The 22,418-nt window shown below is 38.8% G+C and overlaps 1 protein-coding gene across 1 annotated transcript; it reads left to right on the top strand.

Moving 5' to 3' along the window:
* Positions 1 to 192: 192 nt before the first annotated feature.
* NUP35 (nucleoporin 35) lies at positions 193 to 9,953 on the top strand. The gene is made up of 9 exons (XM_068948363.1): positions 193 to 391; positions 1,228 to 1,398; positions 3,278 to 3,402; positions 5,079 to 5,139; positions 5,766 to 5,907; positions 6,308 to 6,377; positions 6,467 to 6,595; positions 8,772 to 8,936; positions 9,300 to 9,953. Exons 1-9 carry the CDS (start codon positions 358 to 360, stop codon positions 9,375 to 9,377), a joined length of 975 nt encoding a protein of 324 aa, XP_068804464.1. The 5' UTR covers positions 193 to 357; the 3' UTR covers positions 9,378 to 9,953.
* The last annotated feature ends 12,465 nt before the right edge of the window (positions 9,954 to 22,418 follow it).

Genomic DNA, 22,418 nt, shown 5'->3' with positions numbered 1-22,418 from the left:
ACGGAATCAGCAGCTGTAATCACAACGGTGGGCCTGCGCCTTGTCGGTGCGGGCCCTTCCCAGGGGCTGCGGGCTGGCGCTCGGCGGAGCCGCGGCGGCTCCGGTCCCCGGGCGACAGCGAGGGCGCCCCGCTCTGTGACGTCCCACCCCCGGGCGCGGGGAGGGGGGAGGGGGCGGGGCCTGGGCAGTGACGTGGCGCCATGTCGGCCCTCGGCGCGGCCTCCCCCCGCCGGGGGGCGGCTCGCGAGATGGCGAGGGGGAGAGGCCGCGGCCGCGCCTCCCGGAAGTGACGCCGCAGGCGCTTCCGCCCCGTTTGAAAGCGCCTGGCGGAGCTGCTGGCAGCCGTTTCACGCCGCCATGGCCGCCTTCGCCGTGGAGCCGCCCCTTGCAGGTGAGCCGGGCCGTGGGCCGCCCGTGCCGGCCTGCTGCCACCCCCGGCCCGGCCCGCCCCGCCCCGCCCCGCCCCGCGCGCACAGCCGGCGGCCGAGTGGCGCCGCGGGGCTCACCGCGGCCCGGCGCCGCCGCTTCCTCGCCTCGGGCCTGGCTCTGCCCCGGGCGGCGCGGTCGGTCCCCCTCGGCCCCCTGCTGCACCGGCAGCCGCAGTCCGGGCCCTGTTGGGCCGGGGTGCCCAGCTGGGTGTGGGCGGCTGCCTACGCCCGGGGACTGTGGAAGGAGGCGCGCCTTCGGAGTGACCTAAACGGCCGTAACGCAAACGCTTCGTGACACCCCGAAACAACAGTCCCGAGCAAACTTGCAGGCTGCGGCGAGCTTTGCTTTGGTGGCTGGGCCGCAGGGAAACTGAGGCGGCTGGCAAGAGGCCGGAGAGCTTTGGCAGAGCGTGTTCCCAGAGCTGGGGCACAAAGCAGGATGACAGCGGGACTCTAGACAGGCTTTGTTTCAGAAGTGGAAAAAAAAAGGAAAAAAAAGCACCTTAAAGAAAGCAGATATCTTCAGAAGCAGGTGTCTCTTGCAACCAAATCGGTGTATTTTAAAAAGAAAGTCCCAGTGTGGCACTTCTTATTTTTACTGCCTTTTGGATAGTGGAGTTGCTAAAAATGCAGAATTATGATAAGCCTTATTTTCTTGAAAAATAAGTTGTTAGAAACATCCTAGTCCCTCACAGTGAATTGGTTTACGGCTTATTTATAGAGCTACTACTTAGGCGTTGGCATAGGCTAAATTGTTTGGCTGCTTCAATGTTTTTAAATTTTGTTTTTGTTAATATAGGAGCTGAGCCAATGACTCTTGGCTCCCCAACGTCTCCCAAACCAGGTGCTGGTGCTCAGTTTCTTCCTGGATTTTTGATGGGCGATCTGCCTGCTCCAGTGACTCCACAACCACGTGCTTTAAGTGGCCCTGCTGTTGGTATAATGGAAATGAGGTCTCCTCTACTTGCAGGTCAGAATGCATTAAACACTGAAAAGTTATCTTAAAAATAAGAATTAGGGTTTTCTTTATTGCTCTGTTAGAGACTTGGCTCTGTGTAGCTTTGGAATTTACTTGACAGTGAACTTGTGTGTTCAGTTTAGTTTGGCTAAACTTCTCAGAATAGACTTAAGTTTAATAAGAGTTTTAAATCAGCAGTTTGTTACCAGGAAAAGTTACTTCTACGACAAAGATAATATGAACCTTTTCTAGTATAAGTTCAACTTATACAATTCTTTACAAGCCAATTGCATATAGAATCATCTGTATTTTCTGTTTGCTCAAAGTAGTTAGATAATCTGCTGGCAAACTAAATACAGCTCATGGAAAGTGTTGATTTCTTTGCAATGAATTCTTAAAAGCCACTTACAGATTGTCAGGTTCTTAAAACTGAATGGAGAGAATATAAAAAATGCTCCTTAGTCAATATCTAGTAATTGAGCTAATGTTTGACAATCTTAGTGTCTGCCGTAATCGGACTGGAGTAGTGACATTTTTTACCTGTTGGAGGTAGATGCTTTTTTGTTTTTCAACCACCTAGTTGATCTGACTAGAAGTCATTCCTGTGTTTCTAAGACAGTGATATTATGTGTCTATCCTCTCTTAGAAGTATAAATCAGTAGTTACAGTTTTGTTAATTTGTTTCCTATCTTAGATGAGGCAGGCTTTTGTATTAAATTATTGGATGCAATATAAATATTTGGTTTCTTGGTGTTAAAATACTGGTCACTTTTTACAGAAGAATTGAGGGTTGACATACTGCAAGATTATTTCATTTTTCTTCTTTCAGTCCAAGTAGGATCGATTCTCTATTCCTGTGTCTTGTGTGTGTTGTTTTTTTTCCCTTAAATACAAGTCTCTTGAGAAAATAGTTTCAAAATTTAAAATAATCATGTAAACTTCACCTCATCCTTTTTTTTTTTTTTTTAAAAAAAGGAATCGTTGCAACAGTATCAGTTCCGCAAACAGGGTAACCAGTAAAACGCTAGGAAAGATTTTCTAAAATGAGTGGTTAGGTATATTATTTAAATTTAAGGTAAGAACCTTGAAGGGAGAGTGCTCCCCTGGATATGTTAAACTGTTGAGAGGGGAGTCTTGAAGCTTAAAACTCAGGACTGAAAAATGCTTCTGAAAAGCTTAGTTTCCTAAAGTTGTGTGAAGACTGTAAGCCTTCTCTAGCACAAACCTACACAAAGTGTTCAGAGGTATATCAGGGTCTTTCAGTCAATTTAATTCGGTGTAATAATGCAAGTCCTGAAGCTTAAAATATGGTAGGGCAGCGAACTTAACTTCATCCTGTCTATATGCAAGCTAGTTCCTACTCTCAGGAGCTTAGACTTTATTTAGTATGCAATGTTATGGGAAGGAAAGGAATAAACAGTGGAAAAGTGACAGTGTATGCATTTTGGCATTGTTCTTTAGTACAGTATGTCCCTTAAGTCTTAGAAACCTTGCTTTTGCATCTCTGAAACAGGGCAGTTAATCTCTGAAACAATTCAAATGCCAATGTACCTTAAAGCAGAAAGGTGTAGCTAGGTTCAGAACTTTTTAAAAAGAACAAGTGCATTTAAATAGTGAGCACATCAGGTTTAATCAGATGTGCTGTGACAGTCAGCGATTTACAAGTTTTAGATGATGCCTTTGTGAGGAGATAGTTTCTGATAAATATGAGATATCCTTGCCCAGAACTTTCTAACCTGAACGGTTTGGTAGGTCAGATGGTTTTGCAGATCCCTAGTGAAAGAATAAATGGTCTTTCATGGCTGAATTTGCTGTTGAACTTTCAAGAACACAGCAGTGGAGTAAAATTATGGACTTCCTAAGGCTTCTCATCTGTTCCTTTTAAGTGCAGGTGGCTCTCCCCCACAACCAGTAGTCCCTACACATAAAGATAAAAGTGGTGCTCCACCAGTTAGAAGCATATATGATGAGTTATCTAGTCCTGGACTTGGATCAACACCTCTAACCTCAAGACCAGTAAGTGGTTTATGTCCTGATTTATTCTCAGCAGAAAATGTGAGGTAGATTACTGATTCAGTGAGTTCTTTAACTCAGTTGTATAAACAGTTGTAGCAAAAGAACTGAGTTTTCAGTTCACGTTGTTGCTTGCTCTGGTTGTTTTGTGTGCCTGTTCCTTTGTAGTAGTGATTCTGCAGTAGTGGAGTTATCTTCTGTAGTAACTCTATATCAATAGACAATAGAGAGTGAAAAACGGATCATGCCTCTATTGTGCTTTTTACATAACAAATACAGACTTGTTGCAGCTCTTCACATTCTGTAAGTTTATTTGGTTGCTGATAGCCAGAAATACCGACATATGTGTAATCTTGCCTTTTAATAGACAATAGGTGTGCTTATAAAAGTAGAAGGGATTTTGTGCTGTGTAAAATACCTTATCAAGTGATGGGTGGGGAGTAGAGGTCATTTTGAAAGAGCAATGGCAAAATTCCTATGAGGTTGTGCGAATAAACACCTTTGCTGTTCACCTCATCTGAGCAGTGAGTTCTTCTTCAGCAAACGTGATTCTTATGAGTCGAGAGGACATTCACTGAATGAGCAGGCCTTTTATGGAATTCTAAAGGTTCAAGTCCTCTGTAAAAGAGAATCCCCTACTGTCTTAAAGGAATAAATGTTTCCAAAAAAATTATTAGTAGCTACCAGTTAGAATGCATGCTGCTAGATCTACAGGTGCTCCAGTTTGCTTGATCTTGTGTGTAAGAATTGCCATTATGCAGGATAAAAATAAATTTAAGTTATTTTCAGATATTGAGATCCTTCTGTGTTAAAGAGAAAATAACTGGTAACAGCTAAAACTTGAAGTTGCACTAAAGAATTGAAAGAGATAGTAAGTCTAGCAATGAGTACAAGGCTGTATATATTTACATGATTTCCAAATCTTGTAAGCAGCAAAAATCAGATGCTGGTAACTTATTGTACTGGTATCCTTTCCCTCAGGACGCACATGAAGGATGTGTGAAATACTATAGTGCATCAGTAGTTAACTTTGAAAAAGTTAACCTTTAAGGTTTCTGAGTATTGATACCAAAAGCTATTTGACTTGACAAAGGATATGTGGTTGATGTTACATAATGGATTTTTTTTAGTCCAAAATTTCCAGTTCCTGTGGCTTAAATAGGCTTTCTTCCTGTATGACAGGAGCTGTTGGTTGATAGATGATAAAACATTATAGACAATTCCTAAATCTTGTTGCTTGTGATGCTTCCATTGTGTGTAATAGCATGCTCTATGTTCCTGTGTTATCTCTGCTTCGAACAGTCACTAAGTTACTTACTAAGAAAGCTAACTGCATGCTTTTCGGTGGCTTAGTAATCAGTTGTAAATTCTGGCATGCAGTAATTGAGGCTTACTGGATGTTCAGGCTACCTACTAGGCTACTAGGGTGTGGTAGAATGTAAAAATAGTGTTGAATAGATGGGGGAGAGTGTATGTGGGGGGGTGTTGGAGGGGAATTGGAAAGCTTGTATTAAGAATACATGTAAATGGCACTGATCTCCCTCTTAAAAGTTAGAAGGAATAACTTAAGGCAAGCTGTTGACATGCTCGCCTGACATTCAAGTTGCCTGAAAATGATTTTTCCAATGTGAAAAGTGTACTTTTAAGAATGACTTGTCACTTTCTGTATTTTAACGCAGCCCAGCTTTTCTGTAACGCAGAGCCCGTTGGTTGGAACTATGCCATCAACTCCTGGCACAGGTAGACATCCTGTCAAAATATATAGTCTACTTTAATATTGCCTTCCTTAGTACACAGTTAAAAAGTCACCACTGTCCAAACTAGATCAACTCCTTGCTAATCTGCAAAGCAGTCACATCTTTCTTACTAGCTCTTCAAAAGGTATGTGGATGAGAACAGAAAATACCTTTCCGCTATGATGCTATTTGAATCGGTTTCAACCATCTTTACTTGTTCCTTGTGGAGAACTTGCTACTGAATTGAGCACAGAGGTGGTTTTACTTGAGTAAAGCTGCTGAAGTTGTTGGGTGGGCTTCCACCTTCATAAGGCTTCCTACCTTCTGTATGAACCCATGGCATCTTGCTAGGCTTAATTCTGGGTAGCTGTGTTCCTGTTTGGCCTCCATGTTAAGCTGCTACTGCTGTTGAGGTGTTGAAGGAAAAGCTAGGTAGCTAGTCACAAAACTCAGGAGCGTGCTTGCAGATGTGACGTTTGGATTGACTTACTGTTTGTCTGCAAATAAATCTCTACCAGACTCTTCCACATACAAATGAAACACTTGATGTTGAATGTATCCTATTAGGGTGTGTTCTTAAGCTTCTGCGTCTTGCAAAAGTAATTTCTTAATGCCATTTCAATTTAACAGCCTCAAGTGTATTCAGTCCTGCAAGTATTGGACAGCCTAGGAAGACTACTCTCTCTCCTGCTCAGCTAGATCCTTTTTATACTCAGGGTGATTCCCTAACTTCAGAAGATCAACTTGATGACACATGGGTAACTGTATTTGGGTAAGTTGATTTCTGGAGCATTAGAAATTGTGAACAAAGTCTTGGTAACATATAGAAAGAAGCAGCAGTCAGACACTGCTGTTATCTGGTATCTCTAGGTTCTGCAGCAAATGCAGCTGTGGTCAAAGCCAGCGAATAGATGTATTTGATATTTTAGTAAAGCATCTGAACTTAAGCTGCATGTTGTTTCTTCAAATTAGAAAGGCAACATTCTACCAGTGTGGTGTGTGATGAAGTAAAAATGCCTAGAAGATAACATTATGCGAGTCACTGCTTCTAAAACAGTATTAACACATCGGCTTGTTTTGCACATCTAGAAACCCTTTATAGGGATGTATTTTAGCACCAAAATGCTTACACTTCTCATTGCTTTTTTTGAGCGTTTTTCTCTACCTTTCAGATTTCCTCAAGCATCAGCTTCCTATATTCTTCTCCAGTTTGCTCAGTATGGGAACATATTAAAGCATGTGGTATGTCTTGGTTTAAAACTTATCTCTGAAAATATTCTTGCACGTTTTTAAAAGCCTAAGTTTTGCAACTTTTGTTTAACTTTATACAGATGTCCAACGCAGGAAACTGGATGCACATTCGATATCAGTCTAAGCTTCAAGCCCGGAAAGCCTTAAGCAAAGATGGAAGAATCTTTGGTGAATCTATCATGATTGGTGTCAAGCCTTGTATAGACAAAGTAAGTCAGCAGCTGCTTTTATTTAAATAAAAGGCGCTCTGCTTTTGGACTTCCTTTTTATTTCCCTGCTGCTCCCTTAACCTTTTGAAACACAAGGTGTAGGGAAATAAGTTATATAGATAATCTGTTAAACCTTAAATAAGTTTTTTAAGTATTTGACAAAATGCTGCGCTGAGAAGGATCACTGTGGGAAGGCTCTGTGATGCTTGGAAATTACGTAATACACAAAACTCTTGTTGCTCTTCAAGATATGAAGTTAAACCATAACTTGTTTAAGACTTGAGAGACAATGGAGATGAAACAGCTTCCCAGTTTGGAAGCTGAGGCACTAGAGGCTGCATCAGATGTATGGTGGTGGATTAAAATTGATACTGCTGCCAATTGTCCCTTGCATCCCGACTCTTCTGTGACTTCTTATCTGATTCTGGCTTTTAGGTTTATTGTAGTACATTCGGCTGAAAACTTGTTTGCAAGACAAGTCCTGATCTAATTACACTCTCACCCCCCCGCCCCCCCCCCAATTTTCCCTTTGTTGTGGATGGTGGTTGGGATTTCTAAATGATAGTTGTGTTTCAGTCTGATTTTTATTGAGTTGTAAGTTCCTGTGCATTAATTGTACCTTCTATATATGGTACTGTGCACTAGCTTAAGCAAATGACACTGTCGTTTATCACTTGCAGAATTTTTTTGGCCTCCTCTAAGGGTAAGTGACACAACACTTAAGTAGTAATGTTGTGAAAGTAAAGAGTAAACTATTCTGAGAGGAAGGCCTTAGAAATAAAAATGATTACTTCAGCTTTTACAAGCTTGAAACATTTATTCTTATGTTACGTAAAACTCACATGTATTACAGTGCTCCTTTTCTGCACAGATTTATTGTAGGGCTTCCAGCCTCTTTTCTTACCTTTTTTTTAATTTGTTGACCAGTTTGTATGACTGACTGGGTCACCTATAAGCCAAAACTCAGAAAATGGTGATTTAAGACATGTAATTGTCAGACATGTGACTCCTTTGCTGCTTTTGAATTGTCATTATCTCTATTGTGGATAGTGTCCACTTTTAAATATTGATAGATAAACCCATGGTTGTCAACTTTATCTTTCATGTTTGCTGCTCCGGCTGGTGTTTCTTTCCAAGGATGGGAAAGTCTGTGCAGGAGGAGAGGTTGAGACATTGAACGATTTCTGGAGGCGAGAGAGAATTCTGGAGACTAATCCATTGAGGGCTTGGCATGGGCCTATAAAACTCTTCTTTGCAGTTGAAAACTAGATGTGGATTTGACATCAGCTCAGGCTTCTGATCTAAAAGTTGCAGTTGGTTCTGTAGGTTCCCATCATGGTGAGTGAAGGGTCAGCTGTCACCCACACTGGACGCTAATCCTATCCTGTATTTTGAAGAGCCCTCTTCTGCCGCATGTGCGTCTGGATTTCTGCTTTCCTTAAGCTGGTTGAATGTTGTGCTCCACTGAGTCTAGATGCAATAGAGGGAAGGTGGATCAGGTCTCCTAGACTGTTTGTCATCTCCTCTTGTCTTGTGGAATGCATCATTATGATCAAGTAACCTGCTGCCTCCTCCATCCTCTGCACATTGCCTTCTCAATGCGAGCTTACAAAACAGAGCAAGAACCTTCTGACTCCTTTTCCTAGTATTTGCTAATGGGGACTGAATGAAACTTCTTTGCAAATTGAATCTGAGCAAAGCGCTGCAGGTTGGTAAAGGCTTGGAGATTTACTCCTATACAGGTCAAATAAAATATTTAAAAAATATCTGGAAGATGATTGTTATGCTATGTACGTTCAAGTGAGCCTGAAAGTTGCTTCCTGAAGCTTGTGGCGAGTTTTATCTTTTCCGTGCTGTTTCCAACTTGGCTGGCCTTGAGTGTAGAAAGCCAACGGGTGACAGACTTCCACACTCTTGCGGTGGCATAATTCAACATCTGAATAAGTTGCATTAAGGAAAATTCTGGACTTTGTGTGGACTAACATAGCTATGGAGAGGTATTTAAGCACCTTGCTCTGTACTGCGAGGCATTTAAAGGGTAGTTTTTTGCCCACTTTGATATGCGGACGCATCTTTTTATCAAACAATTCTAGATAAAATCATAAAGATTAGAATACTGTTGTGTAGCTTTTCAGTTTTTGATTATGTTACATTAACTTTTTCTTTTCCCCCCAAGAGCGTGATGGAAAACTTTGAAAGAAGTTCTACAACCTCAGTGTCTTCAGTCTTTACTCCACCTATGAAATCCTTAGGCACACCAGTACAACCTGCAAATACTACAAGAATTTCTACAATGAGACCTCTTGCAACAGCATATAAAGCTTCCACTAGTGACTACCAGGTATTTTAAGAGGAGATAGCAAAGGAGGAGACAGCAAAAACCCCCTTGCTTAATTGAGGGTAGGCATATTAAAAAAAGTTAGTGTGGCCCTAGCCTCTATCTTCTCCTGTCATTTCTTATAGCAAGTGGTAAAGAGGTGGTTTGAGTACAGACTGAATACATTCAACTGGTAAAATCATTAAAAAAAAAAACGACTTATCACTTTTCAAGGAACTAGGGTTTTGTTACGAAACTTGCAAACATACTTTGGCAAAATATAGTAATGCTTAAAAAGATGATTTTACTGATACTGATTAGTATGAAGAGTTAACTACATGTTGATTGATTCTTTTTATTTTCTCTCTTCTTTCCTCTGCCTTCTAGGTGGTTTCTGACAGACAGACTCCTAGGAAAGATGAAAGTATTGTATCTAAAGCAATGGAGTATGTGTTTGGCTGGTAATAAACAAGAGGAAGTAACACACTAGGCATGGCTAGCATTTGAAATCTACTACCAGCATCCTTGGTTAGTTGTATAACCACTGATGGCAGTACTTTAACTTCCATCTCACCTGTTATGCCTTCTATGAATTCAGCAGACATGTAGCTTGCACTTTAAATGATGGCAATGTGCACACGGTTTTAAAAGTATAATCAGTGTAAATTTAAGTGCTTTTTTCCTGTTTATGCTTTGATTTCATGACTAAAGAAGAAACATCAGCACTGACTTCTTTCCCTGTAATTACCTCTTGTAAATTACTTTCCAGTAAGTTGGAGATGTTTAAAGTGGCAGCCTTATCTGCTGATGCATTTAATCTTATCGGCTTCCCCCCCACCCTGGAAGATGACGGGCTTTTTGCAGGAAGAACACTGTACAGCTGGTTCCCAGGGATAAGGATTGTTTTTAGTACATGTGATTTTAATTTTTTTATTTGGATTCCTTGCTGTTTTATAATTATCTCTGGCATCCTGTTCTAAATGTCATAACAATCTTTTAACTCTTTATCCTACGTTTTGTTAATAAAGCTAAATAAAATTCGGTCATCTTGGGTTATTTTTTAAACAAGTATAAGTTTTGTTAGGAAATAGTATTTCTGTTACTCTTACTAGAGTGGATTATGAGGCTGCTCAATCTTTATTATTGTTATTCTAAGAAATTGTTTCTGAGGTGTTGGCTGCATGCTGAATTTTTTTTTAGAATTGAACTTTTTCCCCCTGAAGCTCTTGAATAATTATGTGTGTCATGTGAACTCATGGTCTTAGACTGAGATAGCTTGTAAGAAGCTCTTTTATCTTGAAAAAGAGTAATTTTTTTTCTCCAATACATGGGAATCTACATGTAAGTAATACTTTTCTCTCATGATTTTTTGGTGTGGCTATTTTAGGATGAGTCAATATTAGAGTTTTATTTCGTATCAGGAGCGTGCTCCTGAAGTGAATCTCCAGTCATACCTACTTACCATGCTTTGGTTCAAACTGCAGTGTGGTCTCAAAGTTCATCAGCTGAACTTCTCTGATGAAATTAGATTGGAAGATTAGTCCAGGAACATGCCTAATGAGCTCCAAATGCTAATGGGCATTCAGTTTACAGGATTAAGCTAAAGATGGTCTAAGAAAAATACCAGATGTACTTAGTGAGGAAGTCAGGTCCTAAGCATCTGCTGTGGCTGGGCTGCACTACTTCCTATTGTAAGATGCCTTGATTTGCTATGGCAATGCTCCTTATGTTTGTAAAGGGAGGGAGGAGATAAAACACCCTGGAGAGACATGATCATATTTATTGGGGGTGTAGTGGTAAACTTCTGCAATTTACTTCTGAGTAGGGCTTCGTAGGAAAATTGTGATGCGATTGCTCTTTATTTTCTTCAATTTTTCTGCAACTGGCTGGAGTTTGGAGCCTAAGAATCTGAACTAGCCTGGTGATATTGGGTTTTTAAATGAGATCAGATGAATTATGACAGTCTAGGTGAGAAGGAGGAAGGCTGACTGAAAAGGAGGAACTGTGATCTAATAGAGTTTCTTTGGGGAACTAGGAGAAGTAGGGCAAGTTGCACAGTCCCACAAGAGGTGGGGCATGCTCCAAGGTATGTTTCCAAGTTTTGTTTCCTTGCTTACTTCCTTTGGACACACGCATTCACATTAAGTGCATAGAAATATGTATGTTTACACATGGAGAACTCCAGCCAGTCCACAGCTGTGAAAGATGCTTCTGAGATGTCAAACTTTGGAAGTCAGTGCAGAGATCTTTGAATCTAGCAGACTATACTCTTCTCCATTAAATCACTTACCAGTAGTGGTAGGGCATATCATAAACCCATTAGCTAGATGCAGGTTTGGTTAAATGCCTGTTTGCATGAAATGCAAGTAAATATATTATGGCCTGCAGTTGTCTGCACTGTCCTTGAGCACTTCAGTCATACTGTCTTTAAGTATGAAAGCACCATACTCATGTCTGTCCTGCATTGTACTAAAGCTAATTGGTCCTCAGTATCAGCAGGACTTGTGGGCTCAAGTATAGCACTATGCTGTACTGTTTCCAGTTCTGCTAACTTGTCCCCTGCTACCTCAGGGCCCTTTGTACTCTACTCTATGATGTAGAAGTAGCCTATGCACAGGCAGATTCAGAGTTCTGTTTGAGGTGCTGGCTGATGCTGTATTAAGAATTGCCTTTTAGAATGAATGCTAGTTGTTACTTATCTGTTTGCTGTTGATCAACAGCTGCTCAAACCTAACTGATAGTCAAATATATTTGCTCAGAATACACTCTTTCTCACTGAAAAACATTTGACATGCATATGACCTCAAAGAAAGAAGGTGGTTCATCTACATTTTTCTTCTGCTAGTCGCTTTGCAAAATATAATTCTGGTGTGCTTGAAAGTTATATTGTGTGTAGGATTTAGTTACTTGAATTCAAGTGGTCAAGAATGAGATTGAACTTGGATCAAGTAAGGCTGATACTGAATGTATAAGAAAGGAGTTAGAGCCCAGGTCCTTTGTTTGTTGGCTAAACTGTCGTACTAGTAAGTACCAGACTTAAAGCTGTGCTCGTAAGTGCCACTTATTTACTTTAGTCTCCTGTTTGTCATGCAGTCTCTTGTTTGTCTTAGCTTTAGGAGTTAGTGTTCAGGAAGCTGCAAGAAAAATAAGAGCACTTGGGGTTTGTGTGTGTGTGTTCACTTAATTATAAAGGTAGTGAATGAGGAGAAGGAAGTTTAGAACAGGTGAATCTGTGTACTTCTGTACAACAGTATTCAGTAATGCTCTTCATATGGCTTCTGCTGGTGAAGGTTCTCCTCAATATATTTAGTGTCATACACTAGGTAAGCCCTAGTCTCACTGGTAATTCAGGTTCAGCGAGTGTATGAATGCTAGTCTCGCCTCGCACTGCACAAACTACTGTACAACTTTAATTTGGTGTGTTCCTGATGTGTCTTTGTTAACTAAATGAGAGTACAGGGGCCATGTGTGAATGGCCATGGAAAGACTCAGAAGTACATGTGTGAAGAACATCTATCTGCAACACTTGGATGTCTGCAAGTAAACTCTTTCAAGGCTGGCTACTGGGGGTAGGTAGCATTGCATTTAAAAACTCACTTCTTCCTGTTTGTTAACAATTTGTATGCTGCTCTGCAGTAAGGAAAAATGCTATGCTAACTGTTGTTAAGGATATGATTTACATTAAAACCAAAATCAAGGACTTCAGCTTGTTATGGGTAACATGCTCATGAAACTCAGTCCTGTTTTCAGTTGTATGGGACATGTAAGATTGGACACTGCATTTTTTATAGGAATGTGGCCTTTAAAATAGAACTTTCTCTCTGCCTCAACCACTAGCAAGTTACTTGGGGATTTAATTCACTTCTCTCAATATCAAAATCTGTACTATTTTAAATTCTAGGAGGATCTGTTGTGGTGTTTTTATGGTAATTTCATTACAATTTTAACTGGCATATTTTTTCGTAAAGGCTTTTTTAAAGACAAGTAGATAGTGCTTATTTTCTCCCTCTTCTTTCCTGCCATCCCTCCTCGATTTAGCTTTCTAGTAACTTTGAGAAATGTGTATCTGGGTAATGTGTTTATAAAATGTGCGTCAAATGTTAAGAGTGTAGCATGTTTGCTTCTCTAGCTTAAACTCTTATTTCAAGTTGCAGGCATCTATCTCCACCTTGTGGCAGTTCTTTAGAATTCTTTAGTTACTGGGCTTGTAACTACCTAACTGGTACTGTATGGGATGCAGTATCTTAGTACTTTGTCTAGGCAGTGCGTAAATGGTACTATGAGAGAACAGTAGTGCTCGAATGTTGTTTTTAGTCAAAGTGCTTTTGTAGTTAAAGAAAGAACAAAGATGATCACAAAATATAGTTACAACATCATTTAGAAATAATTCAAACTTCTAAATGCTGCTTGAATAAATCGTTCTTAAACTTTATTAAAAATGTTATCAGTATTTACTCATTTCCTTTCCATTTTGAGATGGATAAACTGAACATGTTTTAGCAGAAAATGAAGTAAAAATCATTTTGCATAAATGTAATTGGCTTTTTTCTAGTACTGTCTGAGTGCGTGCATAAAAAGACAACTCGCATGAGTTTTCTCCTATTTGGCCATAGAGGTCTAGAGCACAGATGAATCCACAGAAATGTATTGCTTTAAATGTTTTAAAAATGGTAAGCTCCCTTACTGTTCATTTGATAAATTAAAAACAAAGCAAACTGGCTTGCAACAACTAAGATTAAGCAGTTGATTTACTAAATTTCAGACTGAAGATGAGAAGGCACTAGAATAAACATTCTACCTCTAGCAAAAACATTAATCCTTAGGCAACTCTGGCTTCTTGGCAATGCTGCGTTTTCTTTTTTCAGTTGTGTGGGCAAGGGTAAAAGGTGTTCTTTTGATGTGATGGTGTGTCTCATGGTGAGTATCAAAGTGCAAACAGTTCTGACTGTCAAACTTCTGTTAATGTTTACAAATGAGAATTCAGCATTCCAGGAGGAAAAACAGGTATGAGTTTAATAATAATGAAGCAAAAACTGGCAGTGACAGCTTGATGGAACATCTTAAGTTAATGAAGGGACATTTAGAAATAAATGCATGCAAAATTTTAAAATATTTTTAGTCTTATGTTTAAGAAGTCCTTCAATTCAGTTACATTCTTGTCTAATGTGTATACATTGTGTTTCCATCAATAATCCTATCTTCCACTTTTTTTGCAAGTAAAACTCATGTTAAAATGAAAAACATTAGTCTGAGAAAAGCTGTAATTCGTACATCCTCTTTAATGTCCTCAAATATTTTCACTATTATTCAAGCTCCTCAGTTTTATAAGTGAGGATATATAGCTTAAATAAGGAGTTTATTGCTGATGTAAGCAGATGCTGGTCTCTGTAGATGAAGCACTGTTTTTTGTTCAAATACCAGTCCTTTTGTGCATGGAGGTGGAGAATCTCTTATCAGAAACAGCATGAAAGTCAAGAATTGCTTGGAACCGTTTTTATTTGCTCAACTGTTCATCACGCTTCGGTTATATTTGGTTTCATGAGATTTCAGTATAGTTTACTGCAGAAATCTTCCGAATGTCTTGTTCATTGTAGGGATGACTTTAATTTTCAGTAGGAAAAATACAGAACTTTTCAATGACATTGTATTTTTTCCCTCTCCGTGTGTGTCAGCCACCTAATTAGCATCTTGTTTAGCTGCCATTGGAGCCCTTTGTGTTCTGTGAGAATCTGTCCACTGCTGCAGAACTATGTTCCAAAAAACACCATATTTTTTTCTTGTTTTGGAGGATCTTTCCAAACCCCTACTGTTAAGAAAGTAACCTTGAAAGCGTGAGGCAAGGGTGATGCCTGTGGAGACCCTGAAAACAATAGTTCTGGAGTTTGGATTATCCACTTAATCTCAATGGATTACTTGTTTTCAAAACTAAAGATAGACAAAATATTTTCTTCTAAATTAGTTATCAGATAAAGCCCTTTAACTGAATATTTTAGTGGCAGCCCAGACTGGCTCTTCTGAGTGCTAGCATGCTAACTGGTTTTTGCCCCTTTGCCAAAACTCCCACTCCTCACTTTTCTGGCTTCTTCAACTAAGCGTGTAGTTGGGTTTGAAGATGCTGGTTGCAACCCTGGATATCATGAGTTAAAGCACTGTAAAATGAACTTATTAAGCAGTTTATATTTTTAGTGTATTAATAGCATACATTATTAGTTTAACTAGTGTCAGTTTTCTGTCTGTTAGTCAAGAATATGCAGCAATCAAGATGCAACAGAACTGAGATCTTGCTTCCACGAAGCCTTAAATGTGGTTATGACTTGCCACTACTGACTTTTTTTCCCTATATGATCGCTGTTATCTTATTTTCAGAAAAACTTTAATGAAAACTTACTCTAAAAAATTTGCAGTGACAAATTTTTCTGGCATAGCATACTTTCTGGACAGCAAATATTTCGACTTACTGCGCTTTCACACTGCATACCCTCAGTTCTCTATCTAAAGTGTGCAAATCTGATATTTAACATGTGGGGTTAATCCCCTGGATGCACCAGGGGACAAGATCTTGCCTCTGACTTCAATAAAATTGAGCTAAGGCCTGCAATATTTTCCAAGCATGGAATATAATAGCAGATAGTATCACATTTCAATAGATGAAATGCAGTTAAAATTACCCATCATAAGGTACTGTAATGGGCTATTGATTTTAGTTGCCATGCTTTCTGTTTAGTTGTAATTGAATTGTGCTTTTGAACATATGAAAATGTTCATTTGCAGAGTGAAGCTGGTAAAGTAAAAAATGCAGAGCTCAACTTCGTATACAGGCTAGAGAACAGTGTTACCTTACTGTTTCCAAATGACTGCGCTATTAATAATGCAGTTTGCATAGGTGGTGAATAGTATATTTTTTTGGTCTTGCTAGTGATAAACTGAAAAAAACAGATTAGTAGTTACTCCTATGCACCTCTTTAGACTTTCTAACTTTTGACCTTCTAGCAAATGGAGTTCTTCATAACAAGAAGTATCAAACAGCTTTTGCTCCAAGAACTGTAGGAATGGGATAGGGTGAGCGTATGTCTTGGCTTAAAGGCTTAAAGAACCTTTATAAAATAATCTTATTATGTTTGCATAATTAAGAATGTAATTTCATACATTTTCAATATATCTTTAGTTATTTTGTTATGGAGACAGCTAGCCTAATAGATGTCCAATAAGTAACTGTAGTATTAGAGTTCTAGCGGAGTAGGTAATGGTAATGACCTGTTTTTTTGGCTGCTTTGACCATATAGCCCTTGCTGAGCATCTTACTGGTTAGATCTGGAAATACATTTCCAGCTCTATATACAGTAGCCAGTGGAAAACGTCTTGTAAGATAGGTCATTAGTATGTGCTTCAAGTAATTACTAGTCACAGTACAGTGGTGGCAGTAGACATCAACAAATTAAAACAAGTTTATTTGCAGCATGAGTTAACGTTGTGATATTGTATCAAAATGTGATGCAAAAGCAGCTGCATTGCTTCTTCATTTCTACAAGACTTCTGCTGAATGATGCCCTGGATAGAAGGGTATGTAATGAAACTTGATAAATATTATGTGTGTGTAACAGCTATTCAGAGTATTATCAACTCAGCATAATGTGACAAAGAACAGGTCTTTAAGTATAATTATATGTCTTCAGAAGCAATAACAAAATCTGTAGGTGAAGAATAGTCTGAAAAAATGATTAGGAAATTTTTCTGCTACCCAAATATTTATCATCAAACTACTGTAAAATTCAACAGGGGTTACTACCTTGTGTTCAAATCTATCTTTTGCCATTTCAGATGTGTTTGAAAAATTTAAAGCTCTGACTTAAATTTAACTTTGGCATATGACTATAACAATGGTGCACGTGCCACTGAACCTCAATACCTCACATGACAAAATGAGGTGACATAAATTTGTCGCTTGCTCTCAGGCCTATCACAAGAATAAAAGAATAAGCAGCATGGTTCAGCAGCACTTTCCCACTGTCTCTTCCTTTGCCTTTTTTCTTGTGCAGTTAAAGTAGCATGATGAAAATGCCACTTCTCTATTCTGTCAAATGGGAAGTACATGAAAGATGATTGAAATAACAATGATCTAGATGCTCATAGTGAAGTGCATGCAGTGTTTTCTCTAGTGATCATATCTTTGAGTGGTATTCTCTGTGCCAGTTCTTTACATGCTGGGTGAAGGATTTCTTATTAGCAACTAGAAGTGGTTTTGTGGATATCATTCTCTGACCATCTGGGAGAGCTGACACTCGAGTCCCTGTAGGATGGACTAGGAACAGCTAGGTGTGGTTTGGATGAAGCTTTTGGGCTGGAAGAAAATTCTGCATAGGGAATTGATTCTACAATCTCTCGTTTAGATTCTGTTTCGTTTTTCCGTCTTCTCTCTCAAAAATTCTGGATTGTGAATTGGGAGAGGCCTTTTTCACTGAAAGATGTGCCAGCTTTGTAGAACAGAAAGAAATGAGATAATAGTGACTTGTTCAGACAATATACAGAAGCTCTTCAAAGCTTCCTTGCAGAAGTGTTGCTGTACATGTATGTTAGCCCACTGAAGTTTGAGCTATCGATGTAAATAACAGTAGTCACTCTGTTAGCGTTGGGACAAATGTTCTTACTAAAAGTGAATAACACTCCGTATTGTGGTTTTTCTTCTAAGTATTAGAGAAAGGAAAGCTATATTGTGGTGAGCTTGTCCAACAGCTTACAGACTTACCTTATCAAAACATTTTTTTAAATTATACAAGGCAGAAAAAAATGGAGATGTGATATGATAGCAGGAGGGACTTCCTGAAGATACTGGATTAGAAAGCTGAGGAACACTACCACAAATGTTAGTCAATAGGAACAGAGTTCTTTTAAAAAATGCAATCTTATTTATTGCAAGTAATGTGTGTGGACTTTGATTTTTTTGGGTAGTACTGATGCTTGCTCAATAACTTACTGCAATTAAAATTCTAATTGCAGTACATATTGTAATTATTCTTTTAAGCTAAGAGCCATAAAATGATTTTATTTCCACTGTAATTCTAATTATTTTAAATCTTACACTATTATATTTAATATTATATGTTTTGTTTTTAATGAGAAGAATATTCTCCTCAAATTTCTCTCCTAAAGCTGATGGAAATCTTTAAATTGGACTTTCCAGTTCCTAAATAACTAGTGAGCTCAGCAATGTTTGTTAAATGAATTGAGGATATATTTTATTATTCTAATGACATCATACAAAACAAACATACTGTTGACATCCAAGAAAGTTCAGTAGAAGTGATGTAAGCTGCTATGCAACTCACAAGCTAAAGGAAAAATGACTCACACTTTCAATACTTCATTTTAAGTTTGCCCTAACCTTCATTATAAAATGTTTTTTGCAACTGTAGCACAGCAGTGTTAGAGCTAATGCTGTAGACTTTGTGTTCAGGAATACAAATAGCCATTGTAAAAGCAAAAGAAATATTTAGATCTGCAAACTCAAGCTGCAACATGTTCTGGCATATTTGATCATAAAGTGTTCGCTTAGATGTGTTCTAGAGTTGAACACATTGGGGTTATATCTGAACGTCTTTTCCTACAGCTAGTTGCAAAAGAGAAGTGGATCTGTTATTAACTTACACACTATTGCTATGCATGGTTGATCATAGTTTCCCATAATTTCCCTTGATCATAATTTCCTCTTCTCCATTATTTCTGTGTAACAGTTTTGAATTTTAGCATGCAATAGGTTGGGAAAAAGAAATAACTTTGTATCCTGTGGAATACAAATAAAGGTCCTGAAGTTGAAAATGAAGCCCACCATTGTGCTACATTTGTCTTTCCCAAAGGCGTTTCAATGTGCATATGAAGCTTTTTGCCCTTTGCATTGTGTCAGAGAGTTCAGAGATTCACTGATCACATCTGTTCCCATTATATCTCAGGTTGACCTTGGCACAGCAGGAAAAGCCTATGACAATATAAAAAGAGACTAGTGCCTGGCAATTCATATGATACACCACTGAGTGAATTAGTGTCTTTCCAGTTTAAATGCATAAAGCTAGGTGGAGAAAAAGTTGCATGATCTCTATAACAGGTGAAGGAGGAAAAAAGTATATGAACAGCAAATGATATTTAAACATGATGGTCTAGAAGCTTTACATGACTATAAAATAGTATGTTCCCAGAGTTTCTTTATTATGTATAAAGGATCTTGCTCTTGCAGGAGAATCTGTTTAGAACCCAGGGATCTCCTTTCCTGTTTGCTGAAGACACCTAGATTCATCTGATGCGTTATAAATGTCTCAAATACCACTCAGGTGTCTGATCTTCTGGAAAGCAGAACTATTTGTTCTGGAGCCTGGGTGCCATACTGTCTTTAGACGCCTATTCTTGTGATAATGCCTTTAGTAAGCACTAGATAAACACTTTGCAAGAAGTAGGTACTATTCTGCAGGATTTACAACCCGGAAGTGAGAGACTGATGGACACTGGGAGAAATGTACTATTGTCTTCATTGTATAGATTGGGAAAGTAATGAACTGGAAGAGTAAATGACTGATTCCAGGGTGCACAGATATAGAGCTGTGTAACAGATGTAGTCCAGAGTATGGTTTAGCAGTGTACTGCAGAGCATTCTTCATTTCCTGTTGTTGCTAATGTCACTATGGAACTAGCAAACTTTTCAGAGACCTCAGTGCGGAGTATCTTGCAGTAGAAAATTAATATGGTTTAAAGGTGTATTAATGCTCCCTTTCTTTTGCTGCAAAATGGAAGATGGAAATGCCTACCCCCCTCTTGCTTTTATGCTTGCTTTCTTTTTGCAAACAGGAGACAAGTTTGAGAGGGTTAGAAATAATGCCTTCGTGCTAGGTCTTACCTTGTCCTCTTAAACTCGTATAGCACCTCTTATCTGTTAAAAATCAAGAGCTATGCACAAGTGGTGTCACTGTGATGCAGCTATTTTTGCAGAATAATAGCAAAGAACAGAATGGTAATAGCAAAGGGTGGTCGGTGTGTCACAGCAGTGACAAATATTACATACACAAAGGTTAAGTCCCACTCTTATGCATGAACAATAGAAATCTCTCAATAAAAAAGAATAAAGAAATCTTGCATTACACAAAGGAGAGAAGACAAAAATACTCCCATATTTGAAGTATTAACTGCATAATACTGCTTATGTAAGTGTTGGGGGGAGGCAGAGGCAAGCTTGCTTGCCCCTCCCCAGAATCTCTGTCAGTCTGAGATTTAAATATCCAAGGTACCCCACAAAATTCATATATCCGCAGCAATTGTATCAAAGATTTACTGATTTTTTTTTGAAAACATAAACCTGATAGGAATATTTTGGCAGATTGAAATTTTGATTAAAAAAAAAAAGTAATGTTACACATTTTCCATGCCTCTTCCTGTTTTCAGTAATCTATATAAATTACTATATGTATTTCCTTTCCAAGGATAAGGAGGGTAAACTTAAAATGAAAATATTGGCAGTAGAAAGGAAAGTATTTTCTGTACAGTCTGTACCAATAGAAAGTGTCTGTGTGTATCGCAAGCTTTGCAGGCTTTGACCTTGGAGGGGGCTTGGGGTTTGAAAAGTGGTTTGAAAAGTTGGCAGAGATGATTGCACAAGGTAATGAGCTCTGACCTAGGATTTTGAAGTAGTGCAGGAGACTCAGATACTGGTTCAAATGTGTCTAATTGGGAACTCAAGTGATGCCTCAGCTAAGATTTTTGCTAGGTTCCACATGGGCTCTCTCCTGGCATTTTGATTTTGAGCAAAGGATTTAGGTAAAGAAATAAGAATCTCAGGATGAGGAAGAACTTTGTGAAATGTAAATCGGTCATTAGGACCTGAGGCACCAGTGAAGTTTGCAGTAGGCTTTACCGACTGATTGCCTATATTTGCACGTTTTCCCCTTCACATCTTCTGGTCGTACATTATTCTCACTTCTGCCCATTAGAAATATGAGGAAGAAAAGGATGTTGCTTTATTTGATAATGATGTCAGTCTAATTTAGCTTACTCCAACATTACTGTATTGACTTCAAGAGCTAGTTCATATTAATAGCAGTGATATTAGACTGATATTGAATTGCATGTCCTGTATCATTTGGAGCCAAAGAATTGTATCAAATAACACAAACCATGACACAATAAAAATTGGAACTAGGTCTAGGTCAGTGTGGGAGTTACAATTAGGGTATCCACTTTTGTAGTGAAACAAACGAACTTTTTATAAGATTGACTTAGTTAATCTAAACTATGTGTACATCTGTCCCCCCATAATGTGATCATTATAGTGATGTTGCTTAGATTTTAATTTTCTTTTATTAGATATTGGCAATGTAAGCTCTTGTTTTGCTTCTACATCACCATGAGGGGACTTGGAACCTAATTCTTTGAAGAAGTACTTCTACAAGGTCATTCCTTGGGCAAGGGTGTTATTGTAAAAAACAGACTAGAACAGCACACTGTCTAATGTCAGCTTACAAAATTCTGTTTGTTATTTTGAAATGGGAAGTCTACTCTTGACCCAAACCAGAATTCAAGTATTTGATGAATTCATGATAAGGAAAATAACTGATTGATGGGGAAGAATTTAAAAGTGGAAATTACAGACGCAGTCTTAGTAAAGGGACAATAGCTTAATTAGTCTGTTATGTTGTCCTGTGTCATGTAATGCAGTTGAACAGCTCCACACCCTTTCCTTAGCTGTCCTTTCTCCTTTTAGAACTGGACAGAGAACTCTCCTATGCATGGAGATATCGGATAACTTCACCAAAATAAAGTGCCCATTTATTAAATTATAAGATGTTTTCATTCAATAAAACAGAAAACCTACAGTTCAAAATGATTTATGTTCTGCTACCTCCTGACTGGCATCTCCTGACCTGGTATCTCCTGACCAATTTACAGATATTCTGTGCTGTGAGTATAGGACCAGCTTCATGGAAGTGCCTTTGTTCAACTGGGATTATTAGTTCTGGCATTACACTGTGTTAATATACTTCAGGATCTCAGCTAACCTCACATGTTTGAGAGAGATACTGAACTAGTAAGTCGTCTTGTGCTGGGCATGCAGGAGAGCGAGGCACAGAGGCACCCAGTTCTGTATGGGCAGTGGAGTATCTAGGTTTAGTTTATCCTGCCAACCTAGTACCTCAAGTAATGGAAGAATAATTGTATAAGAACATCAAGGTAAGTTCTGTGAGAGGTGTTTTTATGTATTATATGTAAGATTTTATATTTTTATATACATATATGTATAGTAATTCACCCGCATGTGAGCCTGCTTTATTTCTAGGAAAATTTAGAACAAAGGAATGAAAGCAAATGGAAGAGGAAACAAGTTACAATAAAGGAGGGGGAGGTAGCACTAGGAGCATCACGATTCACACTGAAGACTATGGGTAGACAGGGAGGCAGCAAACTGCCTGCACCCAGTACTGGTTTCAGTTATTTTCACTGCACGTCTCTGGTTTTTAAAATACAGCATTCTTC

This window comes from Struthio camelus, chromosome 6, assembly GCF_040807025.1.
Source record: "Struthio camelus isolate bStrCam1 chromosome 6, bStrCam1.hap1, whole genome shotgun sequence".
Taxonomy (NCBI): Eukaryota; Metazoa; Chordata; class Aves; order Struthioniformes; family Struthionidae; genus Struthio; species Struthio camelus.
Note: the sequence above shows the minus strand (reverse complement) of the source record. Positions and strands in the feature narration are given on the sequence as shown.

Coding starts and splice junctions, on each gene's coding strand:
- NUP35 (XM_068948363.1), top strand. CDS start 358: ATGGCCGCCTTCGCCGTGGAGCCGCCCCTTGCAG. Junction 3,403..5,078: donor CACCTCTAACCTCAAGACCA/GTAAGTGGTTTA, acceptor ATTTTAACGCAG/CCCAGCTTTTCTGTAACGCA. Junction 6,596..8,771: donor TCAAGCCTTGTATAGACAAA/GTAAGTCAGCAG, acceptor TTTCCCCCCAAG/AGCGTGATGGAAAACTTTGA.